This window comes from Schistocerca piceifrons, chromosome 6 (genome assembly GCF_021461385.2).
Source record: "Schistocerca piceifrons isolate TAMUIC-IGC-003096 chromosome 6, iqSchPice1.1, whole genome shotgun sequence".
In the NCBI taxonomy this organism is placed as follows: domain Eukaryota; kingdom Metazoa; phylum Arthropoda; class Insecta; order Orthoptera; family Acrididae; genus Schistocerca; species Schistocerca piceifrons.
In genome coordinates, this window is record NC_060143.1 from 348,151,392 (window position 1) to 348,171,606 (window position 20,215).

General features: G+C 40.3%; 1 protein-coding gene across 1 annotated transcript in view; it reads right to left on the minus strand.

The window, feature by feature from the left end:
- Nucleotides 1–20,215, minus strand: part of LOC124803039 (protein phosphatase 1 regulatory subunit 42-like) — a 106,483-nt gene that overhangs the window by 47,937 nt on the left and 38,331 nt on the right. The window contains exon 4 of the mRNA XM_047264156.1: nt 13,535–13,769. Within this exon, the coding sequence (XP_047120112.1) occupies nt 13,535–13,769 (235 nt within the window). The remainder of the gene's footprint in view (nt 1–13,534; nt 13,770–20,215) is intronic.

Sequence of the window (20,215 nt, forward strand, 5' to 3'; positions counted from 1 at the left end):
TGACCATTTTTGTAGTGCCCCAAATAGCCACGAAGGGTGGGAGTACACATTGCTGGAAACCAAGTTTCCTGAAGGGCAATGAAAAAGCAGGTGTAACACTTAAAAGCAGCAGTTCCACTGGAGGATGACGCTATCAGTCATCTGGGAAGGCATGACGAGCCCAAGGAGGCATTTCACACCTCATGGTCACCTGTCACCACTGCTGGTGCTGATAGCTGGGACTATTGGGTCTGAAGGTCCTCAGGGGATGCTAGAATCTCCACCTCGTCTACAAATGTAGGACTATTATGGAGTGGTGGCATGAGGACCACATTTCTTAACAGTCTCCTTCTTGGGCTATTTACCCTCTCGCTTCTCTTTAGGGGTGTGCCCAGAAGGCTTCTGGGAAGTAGCTTCAAGTATGGATGAAGACAGTGAAGCCCTTCGACCAGTAGCTTGTGGCTCCTTCAGCCACTGGCTGGTGTCCACTTTTTCACAGGGGGGAGACCTTGGAGAATCCCCAACAGCACAAGAGGAGCTGGAGGAGGCTGTTGTTTCTCCAGCTGGAGTGAGGGGACCAATTTCATGGCGTTTGGGGGTGGTATTGCTCCCAAAATAGGTTCTTTGGGAGTAACAGAAGAAGAGATGCCCTCAACCACCAAGGTAGCAGAAGTATTTGAGTGGCCCTGAGGGCCCACTGTATGAGGCAGAGATGTGGGGACTACTATCGCCAGTGAGAATGACGTTAATGTAGCATACAAAGACATCAAGTGAATGGGGTGCAACTCTTCATATTTCCATTTAGCCTTTGATTAAGTCACCCAGTCCAGTGCCTTGTACTCTATAATTTTCTGCTCCCTTTGGAGTACCGTGCAGCCCAGTGAACAGGGTGACTGGCGCTCTTCACAATTGACACAGGTAGGAGGAGGTGCACATGGAGTATTTGGATGCAGCACATGTCCGCAGCCTCTATATGTGGTGCTGGAATTGCAACTGGAAGACGTGCCCGAATTTCCAGCACTTAAAGCACGACACAGGGGGAGGGATACCGAGCGAGGTGGCGCAGTGGTTAGCACACTGGACTCGCATTCGGGAGGACGACAGTTCAATCCCGCATCCGGCCATCCTGATTTAGGTTTTCCGTAATTTCCCTAAATCACTCCAGGCAAATGCCGGGATGGTTCCTTTGAAATGGCACGGCCGACTTCCTTCCCTGTCCTTCCCTAAACCAATGAGACCGATGACCTCGCAGTTTGGTCTCTTCCCCCAAAACAACCAACCAACCAGGGGGAGGGACATATGGTTTGATATCACATCAGTAGACAATCACCTTGATCTTGGCCCTCAAAGGCCAAGATGAAGGCAACTATGGCAATTCTATTACCTTTTGGTCCGCTGTAGATGCACCAGATGAAGTGAACACCCTGCCATTCTTAATTGGCTCTTTTTTGAACAGCAAGAGAAGGTCACAATGGAAAATTATCTCCTGGACCATGTTGAGGCTCTTCTGGGGGCTGACAGAAATGGGAATATCACCCAGCTTGTCACAGGTGAGCAACACCCGGGACTGGGCTAAGGACGCTGTCTTAATCAAGACCGACCCATCGCTCATTTTGGACAGTGCTGTCACTTCCCCAAACTTATCCTCCAGGTGTTCAACAAAAAATAGGCTTCATAGCCAGAATGGAGTCCTCAACTGTTCTGCTGCAGACTAAATACATTGTCAAATAAGGCTCTCTATTTTCCATAGTCCTACATTCCTTCCATGTTGTAGGTAGGGAGGGGAACAATTTGGGGTCATATTTCTCAGGATTAAATTCAACTTTTCCTTTCTTAGAGACTGCTTGAGGCTTCATAGCCAGAATGGAGTCCTCAACTGTTCTGCTGCAGACTAAATACATTGTCAAATAAGGCTCTCTATTTTCCATAGTCCTACATTCCTTCCATGTTGTAGGTAGGGAGGGGAACAATTTGGGGTCATATTTCTCAGGATTAAATTCAACTTTTCCTTTCTTAGAGACTGCTTGAGCCACTCAGTCCCCAGAAAAAGATGACTTGATCTGCTTCATTGCAGGTCATCCGCCCTGATGCCACCCACTCCAGTCAGGAGCTCTCCCCACAGGCACCACCCAGCCACAGCAAAGGCCTCCTAGCGCAATGCCCATTGCCAGACTCCTGATGTCCCAAGAAGACTGGCATCTACTCATTAGAAAACATGGGGAGTTTGCAGCTGAGGCATCAGGGTAAATTACAGCCCCACCACAATGGACTCGCTACCATGCTGGATGTTAGGTCCATGGAAATCCTGTACTTTCATGAGAGCAAAGGAGGACAGCGGACAATCAATGGAGATTATGCACCACATACGGTGTCCTCACCCAGACAGCTGGAATATGGGTGGAGTTGTAATGCCATGTCAATAATAGGTGCAGAAGACTGTAACGCATGAGAGATATTTAGTGCACCATGTAAGGCATCCATCCCCAAGTGGCTCTAACTTCAGAAAAATTTGGAAAGATGGAGGTCAAACCTGCAAAGGAGACCATAATTCAGTAAGCCAAATGGTTGGAGACTCAGGAATACCTCAGGCCTATTCTAACCCCTGAACCCGCAGAGGGAGGTAGTTGTTGATGAAGTTGCTGTAGCTATAGCTGACAGTGCAGTAGTGCAGCACATGCCTCAAATTCTGCAGCCAGTTCACAAGCTTTGTCACGGGAGTTGTCTCAGCCCTGCTCAACAGTTCAAAAGAAATTCCAGTGCATTTCACACTGGTATCCGTAAAAGATTCAGAATGTCCACCAAATGAAGCCCTATGATAGGCTACAACACCACGATTTTGTCCTTCATTTTTTGGTACACAGGGAATTGGATGATGCATGGCTGCGGAATATTCTTTAGATGGATGAGGTACATTTTACTCTGCATGGTGTTGTGAATGCACAGAACTGCCACATATGGGATTCTACTCCACCACATGTTGTACAGGAACATCTGCTGCACTCAGCTTATTTGACTGTGTGGAAGCTCCTTTATTCCCAGTCTGTTTTTCTTTGAGGAGATGACACCTTGCGGACCTGGTAGATGTACAGTAACATATGAATGTTATAAGGACCTCCTTGTGCTACACTTGATTCCAGCTTTTCAAGAATTTAACTGTGTGTACACTACTATTTTTAAGCAAGATGGGGTGACATCACATGTCGCTTGCTAGGTGAAAGGTTAACTTTGAGAAACCTACAGTAAAGACATATGGCCTTCCATATTCTCCAATCTAAATCCATATGACTTCTGGCTATCGTGTCTATGAGTGACGTATCCAAACTCTTCCTGATCTGAAGAATAGTATATGACAACATATCACTCTGATTACACCAGAGAGCAACTGTCAAACATGCCGTGTTATGGATGCAGCTTGTTGCTGAATCAGGAGACCACACTGAACTCATTTTAACTTGTGATCACATCCTAATTAATGTGCCAGAACTACTGTTATCATGTGTTTGATTGTTCCTCCCCTTTTCCTGCACCCACACCACATTCTAACCGCTTAAAATGCCATATTTTCACCTGGTGACAGAAAGTAAAACCATTATTTTTTAAGCATACTCCACAAGTGTACTGGTTAATGAACACACCTATGATGTTTCAACATCCTGCAATATATACAACCCACACTGCAGCACTTGGAATGCCATCAATGTAATTGCAACCACCCAGTATTTCTGTATTCATCAGACACAGGTTGTGTTATTTCCGCGGATTACTTTGGAGCAGCATGCCCTCTTCGTTTTCCACTGCTGAAGCAACTGCAGATGTCCTGTGACATATACAACCCATAACGCCGCATTCGAAACACAACCAGTTTAATTATAACCGCCTGGTATTTCTGTCTTCCTCAGATGACTATGTGTGTCATTTTTGTTGATTCTATAGATCTTATAATTAAATTTTCCCTGAGACATTCAGCTTCCAACATTATCATAGATCTTTTGATTCTTTTTGAACAGCACATCTTTGTTTACCACTACTAAAACAGCTCCAGATGTTGCCACTGGTACTCATAAGCCCACAGATTCTTGATGTGATTCATTAATGAAATTTATAGTCCAGGAAACTGTTTCAGAAGTAGAGCTTTTCTCCTGATACAGCCAATGAAAGATGTAATGATGTGGGCATAAAAGCATCCCTTCCCCAGACATGCCACTAGCTATAATGGCTCACTTTTAAATTGCTGCCCCACAAAACTGAGTTGCACTGGCTTGAGCTTCCTTGTGGCACAATCAGTCTTCTTCTTCTTCTTGCATTATGGCCTCTGTAGGACCACGGGTAGCCCCTTTATGGACTGCATTTTCCTCTTCTTCTCCCAGAACCTCTTCATTCTTTCTCTTCTCCTCTCCCACTCTTCTTCCGAGATCTTCAGTTTCCGTTTCTCCTGGCGGCTCCACTGGCGACATTCTAATCTTTTCCTGTATTCTTCTCTGTCATTGATCTCCAGCATATTTTTCGGTATATATTTGTTCCTCCAATTTTCCTTTCCTTTGACCTTGATCCCCAATTCCAACCAGTCATTCCAAAGTTCAACAACCCACTTGGTTCCTGTCTTTCCCCTTGTCCTCCCTGTTGTTTCCCACACTCTCTTCGTCATTCTGTCCATACTCATCCTAACTACATGCCCAGCAAACCTTGCCCTTTTGAGTCTGATTTCCCCGGATATTGTTCTCATGTTCTGGTACAATTCTTCCCTAGGTCTTCGCATTCACCTCTCTCCACCTCTTTTGGGACCTAGTATTTTTCTCAGTATTTTTCTCTCTTCTTTCTCTAGTTGTTCTGCCCTATTTCTTCCTAGTGTCATTGTCTCAGCAGCATATAATACTGCATTCCTCACTGTTGCCTTGTAGTGGCTTATCTTTGCCTCTGTGGATATATTCTTTTTATTGTATATCTCTCTCGTCATGCAGAAGGCTGACCTCATTTTCTTTATCCTCTCTGTTATTCCCTCCTTGGTCCTGTTCCTTCCTGTTATAAATTCTCCCAGGTATTTAAATTTGTCCACCATTTGCACAGTGCCTTCCAGTGTTTCCCAGTCTGCAGTGGTGTTTAATGTCTTTCTCTTGTTATAGGCAATCCTCAGTCCCACCTTTCTGGCTATCTTACTTAAGTTGTCGAGTTGTGTCTTTGCGTCTTCTTCCATCTCACTTACTACTGCTATGTCATCTGCAAAGGCTAGGCAGTCCACTTGAGCCCTGTTGTCCTTTTTGTCCCCCACATGGGTCTTTGGTATTCCCGTTTCCTCGTTTATTGCTCTCCACTGCCTGATCACTTCGTCCAGTGCTACACTGAACAACAATCGTGGCAATCCACAATCAATCACTTCAAGGTATGCACCTGACAGCTGCTTGAGAAGAAGAAAACTAGTTTGAAAGTCTCAAATTGGCAAAGCAATTAAGAATGATTTCAGCCTCTGTTCTCATTTACATTGCCAACACAACACTGATTATAATTCATTATCGCTATTTGATATCAGTGAGACAGCAGAAGTTTTATTCAAAGTTGCTATATTCCTTTATAATTTCATTCGGTTGGAATAAGCACATTTAGTATTAAACAGTAGAGTGACAGTTTACTGTTAATACACTGTACAGATTAAGTTTATTATGTGCTTGTCTTCTGTTAATGTATACCTTAGCTCATCGCACATCCCTGAAGGTAATCTTTCTTGATGGTATGTAAGGAACATGATGAGTAGGTGAATACTACTTCTCAAGGGCAAGGAACTCAAATTTAGCAGTTTTAGTCTGAACTCTTTCAGTTTATCCAACTAAACAATTATGCTGCCCCGCCCAAAATTTGTAAAGTAAGCTCAAAAATGTAGGAGGAAAGAGTATTGTCACTACAGAAGGAACTTGGGGAGCACAACATGAACTCAGAACAAAATGTCAATCCATGGAATAATGGTCAAACTACTACCCACGGGGATGGAAAAAAATAAACACACTGCCATCATCACAGAAAATTATGGCATAATTGTTCTGAAATGCAAATGATATTATACATTTAAATTTTCTGGAACAGGATACAGAGAGTAATGTAGTTAACACTGAAATATTCAAATCTTTGAAAAGTCGTTTAGAAGAATTTGAAGAGACAAACTGAATGTGTTGTTTCGAGGTTAGATCACTCACTTCATGCAGCACAGTGGATGAGCTACACCACACAGTTTTACATGCCTATCACAGAAGTACATTCAGTTATTTCATGACTGTATCTTCTAAAGTGACAGCACTTTGTTGATGGCAACAATCTCTGCATTTCACTTTTTTAACTACATAATGCTTAATGAGGCATTACTTTTCAGTTAGCTCCCATACTGTATAACTAGAGATCTTTTAATACTGCCAAATAATAGAAATCAAATTAAAATGTTCTAAAGTATAACAACTATAACATTCTCAAGTAAAAACAACATTCTACATTTACATCAACACATATACTCTGCAAGCCATTGTACAGAGCACGGTAAAGCGTACACCATACAAATATTATTAGTTTTCTTTCCTGTTCCCCTAGCATATTGCATGTGTTCACTGTAACCAGCAAATAGTTTATTCTCTCTTCTATAGTACTGTACATTCCCCAACTGTGAGCTCTACAATAACAATCAATAACAATTGTCCTCTGAAGATTCTTACATTACATCATCTACTTGCATTTTTCTTTTACCCCTTTGTATTCTGCAACATTCATTTTCCATACATCTGATATTACTCACATTAATGGGAGGCTTGCACTAACGTTTTTAAAATTGCAAATAATATAATCTATCAAATTTAATTAACTACAGCTATGTACAGCTCACTGACTGGATAGTAATTGAAGAGGTCAACAAAAGAAAGTGTTATCCAAAGAGTGTGTATTTCGAAGTACAGCAAGTTTGATTAAAGAAAAAGATGGGGGCATAAAACCAATAAGACAAAGTACTTTTTAAAGTAGACAGTTCTTTCTAGTGGTGCAAAGGAAACTAGTTGTTTCCAGAAAGTGGTGCATTCAAAAATACAATATATTATGTGGTCAGTCTAATCCTTACTAAACTGAGGATTAGAAATTTCTTTCACTGACCTCTTCAATTCTCACTTGATACTTCCTGACTCAAGTCCTATGAGCAAGCTGCAGTCAAGCTCACAGTTTTAATCTGCGAGAACATTTCAGCTCAGTGTAAATGCAGCTGCAGAGTAAAAATTTATTCTGGAAACAATCCCCTAGGCTTTAACTAAGTAAATTCTCTGCAATATCCTTTCTTCCAGGAATGCTAGTTCTGCAAAATATGCAGGAGAACTTCCATAAACTTTGGAAGGTACCAGAGAGGTATTTGAGGAAATAGGGGCTGGTCAGGAGTCATGCCTGGATAGCTCAATCAGTTGTGCACCTGCCTAAAGAGCTTAAGATCCCAGGTTCAAGTCACATTCCAAAATACAGTTTTAATAAACCAAGAAGTTTCATTGGTGCAAATTCCATGGCAGAGTGAAAATTCATGTTGTAAATAATCCCCTACACAGTGGTTGATTCAGTTCTCCACAATATCCTTTATTCCAGAAGTGCCAGTCCTGTAAGGTATGGAGGAGAATTTCTGGGAAGTTTGGAAGGTAGAAATGAGATACTAACAGATGTAAAGCTGTGAGGGTGGGTCATGACTCATACTTGATTAGTTCAGTCACTGGAGCATTTGCCCATGAAAGGCATAGGTCCTACATTCGAATCAATTTGACACACAGTTTCAACCAGTTAAGAAATCAGTGCTCACTCTGCCATAGAGTGAAAATTGTGGCAATGCATAACTGTAGCAAAAGCCTTCCTAAGAGACATTGAAGAACACAGCATCAACCTGAGAGCTGGTATCTACTACTTTCTCGGTCTCAAGCATGAACAGAGCAAGCTGGGTTTCACACAAGTGTTGTTTATGGAACTCATTTATTTCTACAGGAGAGATTTTTGGTCTTCAAATTGTCATAATATGTGAGCATAAAATAAGTTGCAAAATTCTACAACAGACTGACATCAGATACAGTCTACAGTTTTGCGCATCTGTTCTTTGGCCCGTCTTGGAAATGGGAATGACCTGCACTTTTTTCCAATCATTAGGAACACTTCTCTCTTCCAGTAGTGTACAACATGCTAGTGCTAGAAGAGGAGAAAGATCTTCTGCATAGTCTAAGTAGAATCATATTGATATCGTCTCAGGCCCAGTGGAGCGATTTTAGTTGCCGTTCTACCCAATGGTTACTTATTTTTATATTTGTCATTCTGATATTTGTGCAATGATTTCAAGGAGTAACCACAGTGCCAACTTCCTCTGTGAAACAGTTTTGGAAAAAGAAGTTTAATATGTTGGCCATTTCTGTGTCATCCTTTGTTTTGTTGCCATTATGGCCAAATAGAGTCTGCAGATATGTCTACAAGCCATTTACCATTAGTTAACTACACACTAAAACAGCTAGTTTATGGTTTTTTTTCTTTCAAATAATTAAAGAGCATTATTAATATGATTAACTGAGAAACATGTTTTTATTAAGTTTGTCTTGATCATACTAAATGTGAAGACACAGTTGATCAGTTTCGACTCCTTCACAGTTATTATCATAACTCCTAAAAAAAAAAAATACAGAAATATAATAACTACTGTTAAATATAACATTGAAAAGTGCACAAACATGAAAAATAATGCATCCATGTGACCTGTTACAAGTTACTGTGCCACTGGCATGTAATACAAACAGCCATTTCTCCTTTTATGTCATGCTTGTAGGAATGAGTATAACTCTGTCAGCAGAAGGTGCAGAAGCGGGATCTGCAGTTTGTATTACATTACTGGACATACACACTATGAATCAACAGAAATCACAGAAGCAGTTCATATTATGTGACTGAGATACACTGAAGTGCCAAAGAAACTGGTATAGGCATGCATTTTAAAGTACAGGGATATGTAAACAGGCAGAATATGGCACTGTGGAGTGCAGTTGTTAAAGATCCTGTTCTGGAATGCAGACAGGATCAACAACAAAAGGGCGGAACTCGCCATGCTCATGAAGCATAAGGCTATCCTTATTGCACTACTGAGTGAAACTAAGCTCAAACCCCACAACCACCTAAACTTCACTGGCTATTGCGTCTATCACACCGACCGACCAGATGGCTCCGGTTTCGGTGGAACAGCTATCATCATACACAAAGACATTGAACACACAAACATAGTGCTTCCTGAACTTGAAAAACTAGAGGCAACCACTGTCAGGGTCATGTTCAACGGAGCCTACACTACACTGGTGTCAGTATACAATAGCCCTAAGAACATCAAGACACATGACACCAGCACTTTACTCAACATATCACCATGAGTAATTGTCGCTGGAGATCTTAATGCAAAACACCCTGACTGGAACTCATACACACGAAACTCCAATGGAAAGAAACTATATGAACACGCAGATCCTGGGCCTGATCTCAATGAAGAACCACCTCAGGAGACAGCAGCGGACCAGGTGCCAGCACTTCAAACAGCACATGAACAGGCTACAGGGAATAATCTTGGACAAAATCCAAACATTTAAAATGCAACAGTGGAACCAGAAACTCGAAGGGCTGGACACATGCAACCTGGTGTGTGACAGTTGGCCCGTCACTTCACCAGGGAGAAACTGTACACACTCATGCTACAAGGGCCAGATGGACCAGCATATTCTGTGGAAGAAAAATCAGAAATGATGGTCCTCACACTTGCAGCATCATTCACACCAAACCTGAATTCCTCAGACCCAGCATTCACACTTGCGACTGACCAGATAGTTATACGCTTCTTGGCCCAACCATCGCACAGCGACATCCGACAGGCTAGCACATCTGGAGTCAAATGGGCTATCATGCACATCACAGCTAGGAAGGCCCCAGGTCATGATGTCATTCGAAACCGTGTCCTCCAGGCGTTCACGGATAAAGCAGTAGAATACCTCACACACATCATGAATGCCATACTTAAACACCAACACTTCCCCACCTTTTGGAAGACAGCCGAGGTCCTGATGTTCAGGAAGCTGGGGAAAGACCACTCCCTCCCACAAAATTACCAACACATCAGTCTGATGACCATGCTCAGCAAGATTGTTGGGAAGGTAATACTAAAATGACTCACTAGACACTGCATTACAAATGACACCCTGAAGCTGGAGCAGTTTGGCTTCAGGAATCACCACTCGACAACACAACAACTCCTCCACCTCGTTGAATACATAATACGCAGATACAACACAAACAAAGCAACTGGGGCAGTGTTCTTGGACATCGAAAAGGCCTTCGACCATCTGTGGCATAATGGCCTCATACGCAAACTCAGTGATGCAGGGTTCCCCCGACGGGCTCATATCTCATACACTCATATCTCACCGACAGGAGTTTCAACATCGACGTGCAGGGCAAGCAATCAACACGACATGGTATGCATGCTGGAGTACCACAGGGAAGCATCCAACGGCCAATATTGTTTAACCTCTACATTAATGACCTTCCAGCTACAAGCAACATGGTGGTGGCAATTTACAAGGATGACACTGCCATCCTTGTGCAAGATTGGAAACCATCGAACATTAACTCACCACTACAGACTGCATTCAGAGCGGCAGTGCCTTGGTTGGTGAAATGGCATGTTAGAGCAAATGTCGACAAGTTCGAAGCTGTTCTGTTCACTAGAAGACTGAAACTACTGTGTAAACATCAACCCTGCAACCAAACAACACTACATGCATGCCCAATACGTTTCTGTGAGAAGGTCAAATACCTTAGTGTCTGGCTGGACCACAAACTACTCTGGGGGGACCACATTCAACACATGACCAACAAAGCAAACATGAGGCTCAAACAACTCTATCCTATGCTTAATAGGCATAGCACACTGAATAGGAGGGCGTCCAGGTCCATGTACACCACACTTATTAGAATTCTGATGACGTACACTGCTCCCGTCTGGGGATATGCTGCGTCCACATTCCTGCGCCATCTGCAGCTCATAAAGAACAAAGTACTCAGAATCATAAGCAATGCACCACATTACACACGAACTGTGGATCTACACAGGGGACATTGGCTAGATACCCTCTTGCAGGTATTCCAAAAACTCTCCACACGACTGTACAGAAACACGACACACTCACGTAACACATTTATTCTTCCTATGGGGAACTATGACCACAACCATAGATGGAAACATAATAGACCAAAGACACTATTAGCAAGGAATTTAACATCTATGGTCCATAGCATGCTAACACAACAGTACTGGTGAGCCCTTACAACACAGCTACTACTGGCAACCCCAGATGCTCGACCCGCTGAAAAACAGGCAATAGCAGGGAAGCCATACTGTACACAACACGCAAACCAGCCACCCCCCCCCACTGTGAGCCGAGCTATGGCCGATTGCCCACTAATGTATGATGACTTCAAACTGTTATAGGGACGCAGCTGCTGCAGCAGGCCCTACAACGAGCACCCGCAACGAAAAAGGTAGCAATGCACGATAGCTCACACCAAGATAACCACACCTTGCATGCACTGTCACAGCTAGCAAGCCGCTACTGCCCTTACTACCCATCCTACTGACGCAGAGGTTTGACACTTTTTTTCCTCTGGCCTTACAAACCGCTACCCTTTGATTGCCTTTGTCCACTTTCTGTCTCCTGATGGACCATGTCAATGAGTAATCCTTCCCAGATGCATGGACAACATCACAGCCCACATCCTGTGACTCCTGATTTAAAAAGTAACATGTTATATGGAGGTGACAGTAGAACTTTTGGTTTGGTCACCATGTCGGTGTGGGCGTGGAGGGGGCCCGTCCGATATGGTGCAGTTGTTAGATCAGTTACTGCTGCTAAAATGGCAGGTTATCAAGTTTTAAGTGAGTTTGTACATGGTGTTATAGTCAGCATATGATGGGACACAGCATTTCCGAGGTAGTGATGAAGTGAGGATTTTCCCGTGCGACCATTTCACGAGTGTACCGTGAATATCAGGAAGGCGGTAAAACACCAAATCTCCAACATCACTGCAGCTGGAAAAATGTCCTGCAACAACATACTGTGGATATCAGGAATCCGGTAAAACACCAAATCTCCAACATTGCTGTGGCCGGAAAAAGATCCTGCAAGAACGAGGCCAATGACGAGTGAAGAGAATCGTTCAACGTGACAAAAGTGCAACCCTTCCACAAAATTCCTACAGATTTCAATGCTGGGCCATAATTAGTGTCAGTGTGTGGACCATTCAATGAAACATCATTGATATGGGCTTTCAGGGCCAAAGGCCCAATTGTGTACCCTTGATGACTGCATGACACAAAGTTTTACACGTTGCTTGGGCCTGTCAGCACCAACATTGGCCTGTTGATGACTGGAAACATGTTGCCTGGTCAGACAAGTCCATTTCAAATTGTATCAACCAGATGGACATGTATGGGTATGGAGACAACCTCATGAATCCATGGATCCTGCATGTCAGCAGGGAACTATTCAAGCCGGTGGAGGCTCTGTAATGGTGTGTGGCATGTGCAGTTGGAGTGATATGGGACCTTGATACATCTAGATATGACTGTCAGGTGGCACATACGTAAGCATCTTGTCTGATCTCCTGCATTCATTCATGTCCATTGTGTATTCCGATGGACTTGGGCAACTCTAGCAGGCAATGTGACACCTCACCTGTCCAGAATTGCTACAGATTGGCTACAGGAACATTCTTCTGAGTTTAAACTCTTCTGCTGGCCATCAAGCTCCCCAGACATGAACATTATTGAGCATATATGGGATGCCCTGCAACATGTTCAGAAGAGATCTCCACCCCCTCGTACTCCTACAGCTTTACGGATAGTCCTGCAGGATTCATGGTATCAATTCCCTCCAACACTACTTCACACATTAGTCGAGTGCATGCCATGTCATGTCATGGCACTTCTGCATGCTCAAGGGGGCACTACACGATATTGGGGAGGTGTATTAGTTTCTTTCGCTCTTTAGCATATATACACCATTGCTCAATAAACGGTATGGATTTGGAAGTAGCCGTTCACATTATACAACTGAGATGTACACATCATGGCTCTGATATGTTACAGTGTAATGTTTTTTTCATATTTAAGGACTTTTCAATTTCATATTTAATCTTTTTTTATCTACTGCATTTTTTAGAGTTTTGCTGATTTTTTAGCAAACAAAAGCAGTCAGCTTTGTCATTATGTTTAACTTACTCAAGACAATCTTAATAAAAATATATTCAAATAAATCAGTTCTCCAAGTGACACTGTAACTTTCATGTAACAAAGAAAAGTTTTTATTTTGGTACTGATGAAACAACAGTGTCAGTCCTTTGCAGTTAATCATGTCTATTTGATCATATGACAGCATGAATTGTGGAAAATAATTTCATCAGTATGTAGGATTTCGTTATTTACATATCAGATACTGGAACACACACACACACACACAAGAAAAAGTTATGTCAATGCAACACTTACCAATCCTATTGGCAGCTGCAATTACATTCTCACGATAGTGGTGGCATTTGCAAACAGGGTTACCCTGTAGCTCAAGTGAAGAAAGAATATACCACCCACTTACAACATTTGTGATGTCACCCACGTCCAACAACCTGTTATCCTTTGCTGAAAGAAATGTCAACTTACGAAGAGGAGCCAAGTCCAGTAAGGAATGTAAACCATTGCCAGAGACATTCAGCACTTTCAGAGTTGACTAGAAAACAAAAAGAATATTAAATTGAAATTATCCTATTTCAAAATGAACAGTAACTGATGGAAACCAAATAACTAAATTTAAAAAAAAAAAAAAAAAAAAAAAAAAAAAAAAAAAAAAAAAAAAAAAAAAAAAAGACATGTTTCTACTCACAGCACTTCTTTCTGTCGTGTCATCTGCTCAAAGAATGTTAATAACTGTCAAAGGCAACTCTTCCTATCTGGTGATTTTTATAGTATGAATCCTATATTACAGCATGTGAAACTCACCCTGATCCATATTTGTCTCCTGTGGCACCTTCTATAATTTTTTTGTACCTTACTTTAAAAGACATGCTATAAACAACTTGCCTCCTTAGTAGTTAGTTTATCTTCATATTTGATCTTCAGTGTTGTATAACATGAAAAGGTTCTGAATATCTCAATCAGTTTATCTAAAGAATCTTTTTGTGTTTGTCCTTGCTACATTGCATCAATGTTGGCAGCATTTCTTACATGTAGTGAAATTTCCACTTCTGAAATATCTCCTTCTTCATCTCAATTTTGATACTGATTTCACTTTTTCAAACTTATTTTTCTATTACCTGGAGTTTTAGGTGCTATAATCCCAGAATTCATTCAATTATTATTCGGCCAAAAGTGACTGCAAAGAAAAAACAACATATCTTCCACTTGCTGATAAATTTTTGATGCTTTTGTTTCTCAGGGATCCTTCTGGACATAGAGTGCTTTGTTACAAGTATATCTACATCTACGTTCATATTCTGCAAATCACTGCGAAGAGCATGGTAATGGATACATCCCCGTTCTGCAACATATTATGGTTTCTCCCCATTCCATTTGCTAATAGAATGAGGGAAGAATGATTGTCTAAATGCCTCTGTGCACATTGTAAATAGTCTAATTTGTTTTTGTGGTTTCCATGGAAGCGTGTGTCCTTAGAAATTCTGAAGCCAGTCACTTTTTTTTATATACATCCCATATGATTGTACTGTTGTTCATAAGGCTGGTATTACACTATCATATTTCTTTGTCAAAGTTGATGTTAAATAATTATGTCAAAGAAATTTGATGGTGTAATAGGGAACTTTGTCAAATCTTGTCTGTCATCAAATAAATATGATCAAATCTAGAGCCTCACTGTAGATTTGATCATAAAAGTCGCCTGTCTTCTGTTCACTGCAATGTGAAATGTTACCACTTGGAGTGCTAGCATCAATGCAGTATTCTGTCACCAGTAGTGTGTTTATAAACATGGCTGCGATGTTTAATTCACGTGTGCCGTCAACTACAAAAAAAAAAAAAAAAAAAAAAAAAAAAAAAAAAAAAAAAAAAGCAGAGGTCATTATTTTTTGTACTCAGGATCTCAGGATGTCTCACATTGTAAAGCACCTCATCAGCTTCATATATTTCTATTAATTTTAAAGTTGTGGGACAGAAAATGTAATTATTACTTTGATCTACAATAAAAATAGTTCTTAATGCACATAAAGTGTATGGAACATTTATTTACTTTCAGATATTGGTCCTTTAGTGCTTTATAAATTGCTTTCACACATTTCAGGTATTAGTTTAGTTAATGTGCACTGTGGTATTCAAGTGCTGTACTGTAAGCTAGAGTAACTCTCTCCTGTAGCAAGAAATCAGAGTGTTACTGTGAGCCTGTCTTCTGCAGATATAGCAGTTCTTAAGTGAGTATTGTGCTTTGTGATATGGCAAGACACTTCACTGAGCAAATACCAAAATGTATGCTCGTCCATTCTTAAGTAATTTACGTACATCTTGACGTCCTTCACTAGAAGCTCATGTAACAAATTTTGTTGAATGCTTTTATCGTATTGTCATAAAACCCACAGTTTCACCCAGGTAGCTTTCTTTTTTTTCCCCCACTTTTCCTCCAAATGCACACACAGTGCAATTGTGGTACATGCAACTGCTGTGCATAATAACAAGTTGTTGTCAGCCATATTGAACTTTGACAAAAAATATGATGACAGTGTAATATCCCTTTTTAGTGCCACATCAAATTTCTTTGTCAAACATATTTGACCAATATTTCATCATTTCTTTGATCAAATCTTTGTCAAATAAATATGATAGTGTAACACCAGCTGGCAAGGAAATGTCCACAGTGATGGGATCAACTTTTTGAAACCATCTACTCACTGATGTAGGTTTAAATCCCAGGTATCACACCAAAATTTTGTGTAATGTTCTACAGCATTAACAAAGGACTGTTTTACAAAGTGGTTGCATAGGTTCATGGTTAAGGTAGAGTCCTCAATTTGAAAGGTTATGGGTTTGAGTCTTTGCAGGTGCTTTGAAATTTTTTCTTATATCTTTTTAATTAAACAACTTATGTTTATTTTTATTAGTTAATTGTTTTTTTAGATACATTTCTTTTATTTCTATTCCTGTGTCACACCATTTTAACTATTGTATTAACTTTTTCAACTGCTCTCATATTTTCTTCATATCATTCTTTTACCTCTTGGAATCTTTGTACGTGTGAATTTTTTTGTTTATTTATCTGTCATAGTATTTAAATATCTTAAAATGCCAATGTAGTAGTTAAAGAGCAAAAGATGGCATACTATATTTATATTGACTGTATGGCATCAAAAATGTATTTTTTGTTACAAGATGGACATTTTTTGGATGGTAATCATCACACAAACATTTAAAACATAAATTCTTATTGCATTATGGGCAATAGAATGCAGATGAAGATTTAAATGAATGAAGGGATTGTAAGTAAAATGAAATTCAAGCAAAATGAGGAATAGAAATAATGAATGCATTAACATGAACAAAAATGTAGGATGATAAAATGACAGAAATTAAATCAAAGTTAATACATAAAAACGATTACATTTAGAGCAATTAATCAAATAAAAATAAAGATCAAAGTCATTTTGACAAAAATTTAAGAATAAAAAATTTCACAGCACCTGATACGGCTGGAACCTACAGCTCTTTCTATGTGAGGACTCTACCTTAACCATTACACTGCACAACTAGTTTGAGAAAAAGTCCTTTGTTAAAGCTGTAGGGCATCATACGAAATTCTGAAATTTTTTTGCCAATTACTCACGAATGAGAGCCCATCAGTTTGAATGGCTGCATGGTGTGGTACTTGGGACCTTAACCTACATCACTGTATAAATGGGTTCCAAAAGGCAATCCCACCACTGGGAATCTCTGCTTGTGGGTAAAATGCTTTTTGGAAGTCTAGAAATACTGCATCCATCTGAGTGCCTTGATCCATGGCTTTCAGGATGCCAAGTGAGAAAAGCGTAAGTTGGGTTTCACATCTCTCAGTTTTTGGGATACATGTAAGTTAGCATGAGGCTGTGCAACACATCACAGTTGTGCTAAGAATATATTCTAACATTTTACAACAGATGGATGTAAATTGATATTGGACAGAAGTTTTGTGGATCACCTCTGCTACCCTTCTTGTAAACAGGTGTAACTGCTACACTAAAACAGTGCCCTGACAAGGAGCTTGTCATGATGTGATGATCTACGATTTCAGACAGGAGTAAAAAAAAACTCGAACTTTACTGAATTACTCAATACATTGTGCTAGCATATATTTACCTTTGTGTTTATTCTTACTTATTTATTGTTCATTATCTAATAATATTTGGAATTACTGAATGACCTGTAAATAAGATGTCAATTATACAGTTCCATTTGCAAAATTATGATGATTTGGACTTCCACTTAAATGTAATTACATTCTGTTAAAGCCATAAATTCGAACCCAGGAAGATAATTCACCCATGTAATACAACCATTATACAAAATAAGCAAAATTATCAAACAGAAAGTTCTGGAAAAACAATGCATAATGTCATGACCAGTTACTGAGACTGTAAATAGTTCAGTGGATCATAATCTTTAAGGTGGTTTATAAGGTAGTTAGTTAAACCAAATAATGTAACTTAAGCATTGAAAACTTCTGTAACCGGTAGTAATATAAATAATTAAGTATGTCAGTAGCAATTTGCATACATCAAAAACAACTATTCAATATCAATACTTTATGAAATTTTGTATAAAGAATAAACTGTACAAGAAGACAGACAGTGTCAGATATTATCTTAAATACTGTAAAACTTACACCACACTTAAGTTTTTGTGTGAAGAAGTAATTTTTCATCATAACTGTACGAAAATGTTAAAACTAATAAAGAATTTTATCATCATGGATAGTTGCTTTATTATGCTGGGCCCGTGTCAAGTCAAAGCAGTTGGTTGTTGTTGTAGAAAATAGTGATTAGTTGTTTGGGAGCTGTTGTTGAGTTGTAAGAAGTTGTGGCTTGTCTGGTATGAATAAATGAAGAAAATGATCGGGCTATGTATGTGTAAATCATTTTCTGTAAACAACAGGAGACCATGTAAGTGAAATTTGTAGAGCAACCTCAAGTGGATGTTGTCTGTACTGACAGTCAGAAAGGGAAAAAGTTTTTGAAGATGAATATTTTATTCATGTGCCACATTCCAGGTAACAAACTGATAGGTGTGATGCCATGGAATGTCAGAAGCAATGAGGAGACAGTTCTGAATTATGAGACCCGTATCATAACAGAAATTAGCCACAGCAATTTGACATAGTAAACTGTACAGCATATGAGTGCTGGATGAGAAATGTATTTTACTATGTTTTAGATTGGTCAATATTTAAGAAGCCCAAGATTTCAACAACACTGAAATAGGCAAATAGCCATGTTGGTATCACTTTGTGACTAGAAGAAGTAGCACTGTTACTGAGGAAACATCTTTAATCACCATCACCAAATGTATTCCCAGTAGTGATTTATAGGAGATGGACAGTATTTTGTCAGTGGAGTTTAAGGGAAAAAATAGTATCATTAACACTAATAGGTTGAGAAACCACTACATTTGTTATAGCAAAAGAAGAGCCATGACAGCTGAGAATGGTGTGGTCAGTTTTCAAGTGTGCACCGAAAAAAGACTGCTGGTGATATCAACATCACTTATCGAGCCGCAGCTCCATTGAGAGACTCCCACAGAAGAGTACACAAAATAATGTTACGTGATTGGTTGTGCCAGACATGCTAGGTAGCTGTACCAAACCCATTTTAACTGTCAGGACTTGTCTTTCACTGTCCAGATTATACCTCAAGTACCTGTACCATACCAAGAATACAAGATATTGATTGCTATGGACATCAACAACAGCATACAGTCCACACAATCAGCAGCACTTCCTCATTAACAAGCACAAAAGTGGTTGCAAGCATACTCCAGTGACATAGCACTGCCAACTGCCAATATGTACGGTCCACAGTTTACTATACTGACAGAAAATTTTAAAAAAAAACTCAGCACCCTCAAGGGCAAGGTCACTTTATTGAATTGATCACTGTAGGATTATATGATGACAAATTCAGGCCAAATGAAGCACATGTACCAGTAAAGGGTGCCCAAACAAGCACACTGATACACAGTGCACCCCTTCTTGTGGCAACGGAGACATATATTCTCACATGCAACCACTCAAAAAGGTGTCAAATGGAATCCAGACTGTCCCAAGTATCTTGTGTCTTTTGCTGCAATTCAGCAATGGCTCTTGCCAGTTCTACAAAAGGAGTTAAGTTCCTACTTCACCGTGTGTCATCTAGTGAACACAGTGAAGTTCCTTCTTCACTATGTCTCATATGTTTCTAACTGGTGAAAGATCTGGTGATTTTACAGGTCAGGACAGTCATTCTACTGTGTCACAGAGCCGTACGTGGATGTGCACTGTCCTGCTAAAAAAGAACATCACCTTCCTGTCAAAGAAATGGCAGTAGCATGGGGATAACAGCCTGTGTAATGTAGCAGGCAATGGTTACTGTACCCTGCAGAAAAACAAATGTGACCACGAGTTGTAATTAATGCTCCGCCATTGCACGAATTCCGGAATGGGATGTGTGTAATGTGGGCAAGTGCATTCTGGAATAGGCAGCTCATCAAGTACGTGCCATAAATGTTTCACCCATCATTCACACTCAGGCAGAACCTACTCTCATCACTGAATACAAGAGACTGCCTTTCCACTCTACAGTCAACTCTTCCACAACAGCAAAGTAGCCACACTTGGTGTTGTCATGATGTCAGTGGTAGCTGGGGCAGGAGCATCACGATCTTAATCCTGCTGCAAGCAAATGACTCCCAATAATACCTAACAACACAGTAGATGCAACCTGTGCCCAGATTTAGTTCCTGTATGATATTTGGTTGGCTACCACTGCTTGACAATGCATCAATCTCGATCTGCGTCCATATTATGCATATGACCAGGACCTAGTCCACAGGTGTGGGAGTGTTCCACAGATCACTGCTGAAAGCAGTGCCTAGCATGTGTAGCAATTTTATGATTCGTCCATCCAGCTTCCTGCAAACCTGCAATATGATCCTGTTCAAATGGCCAAA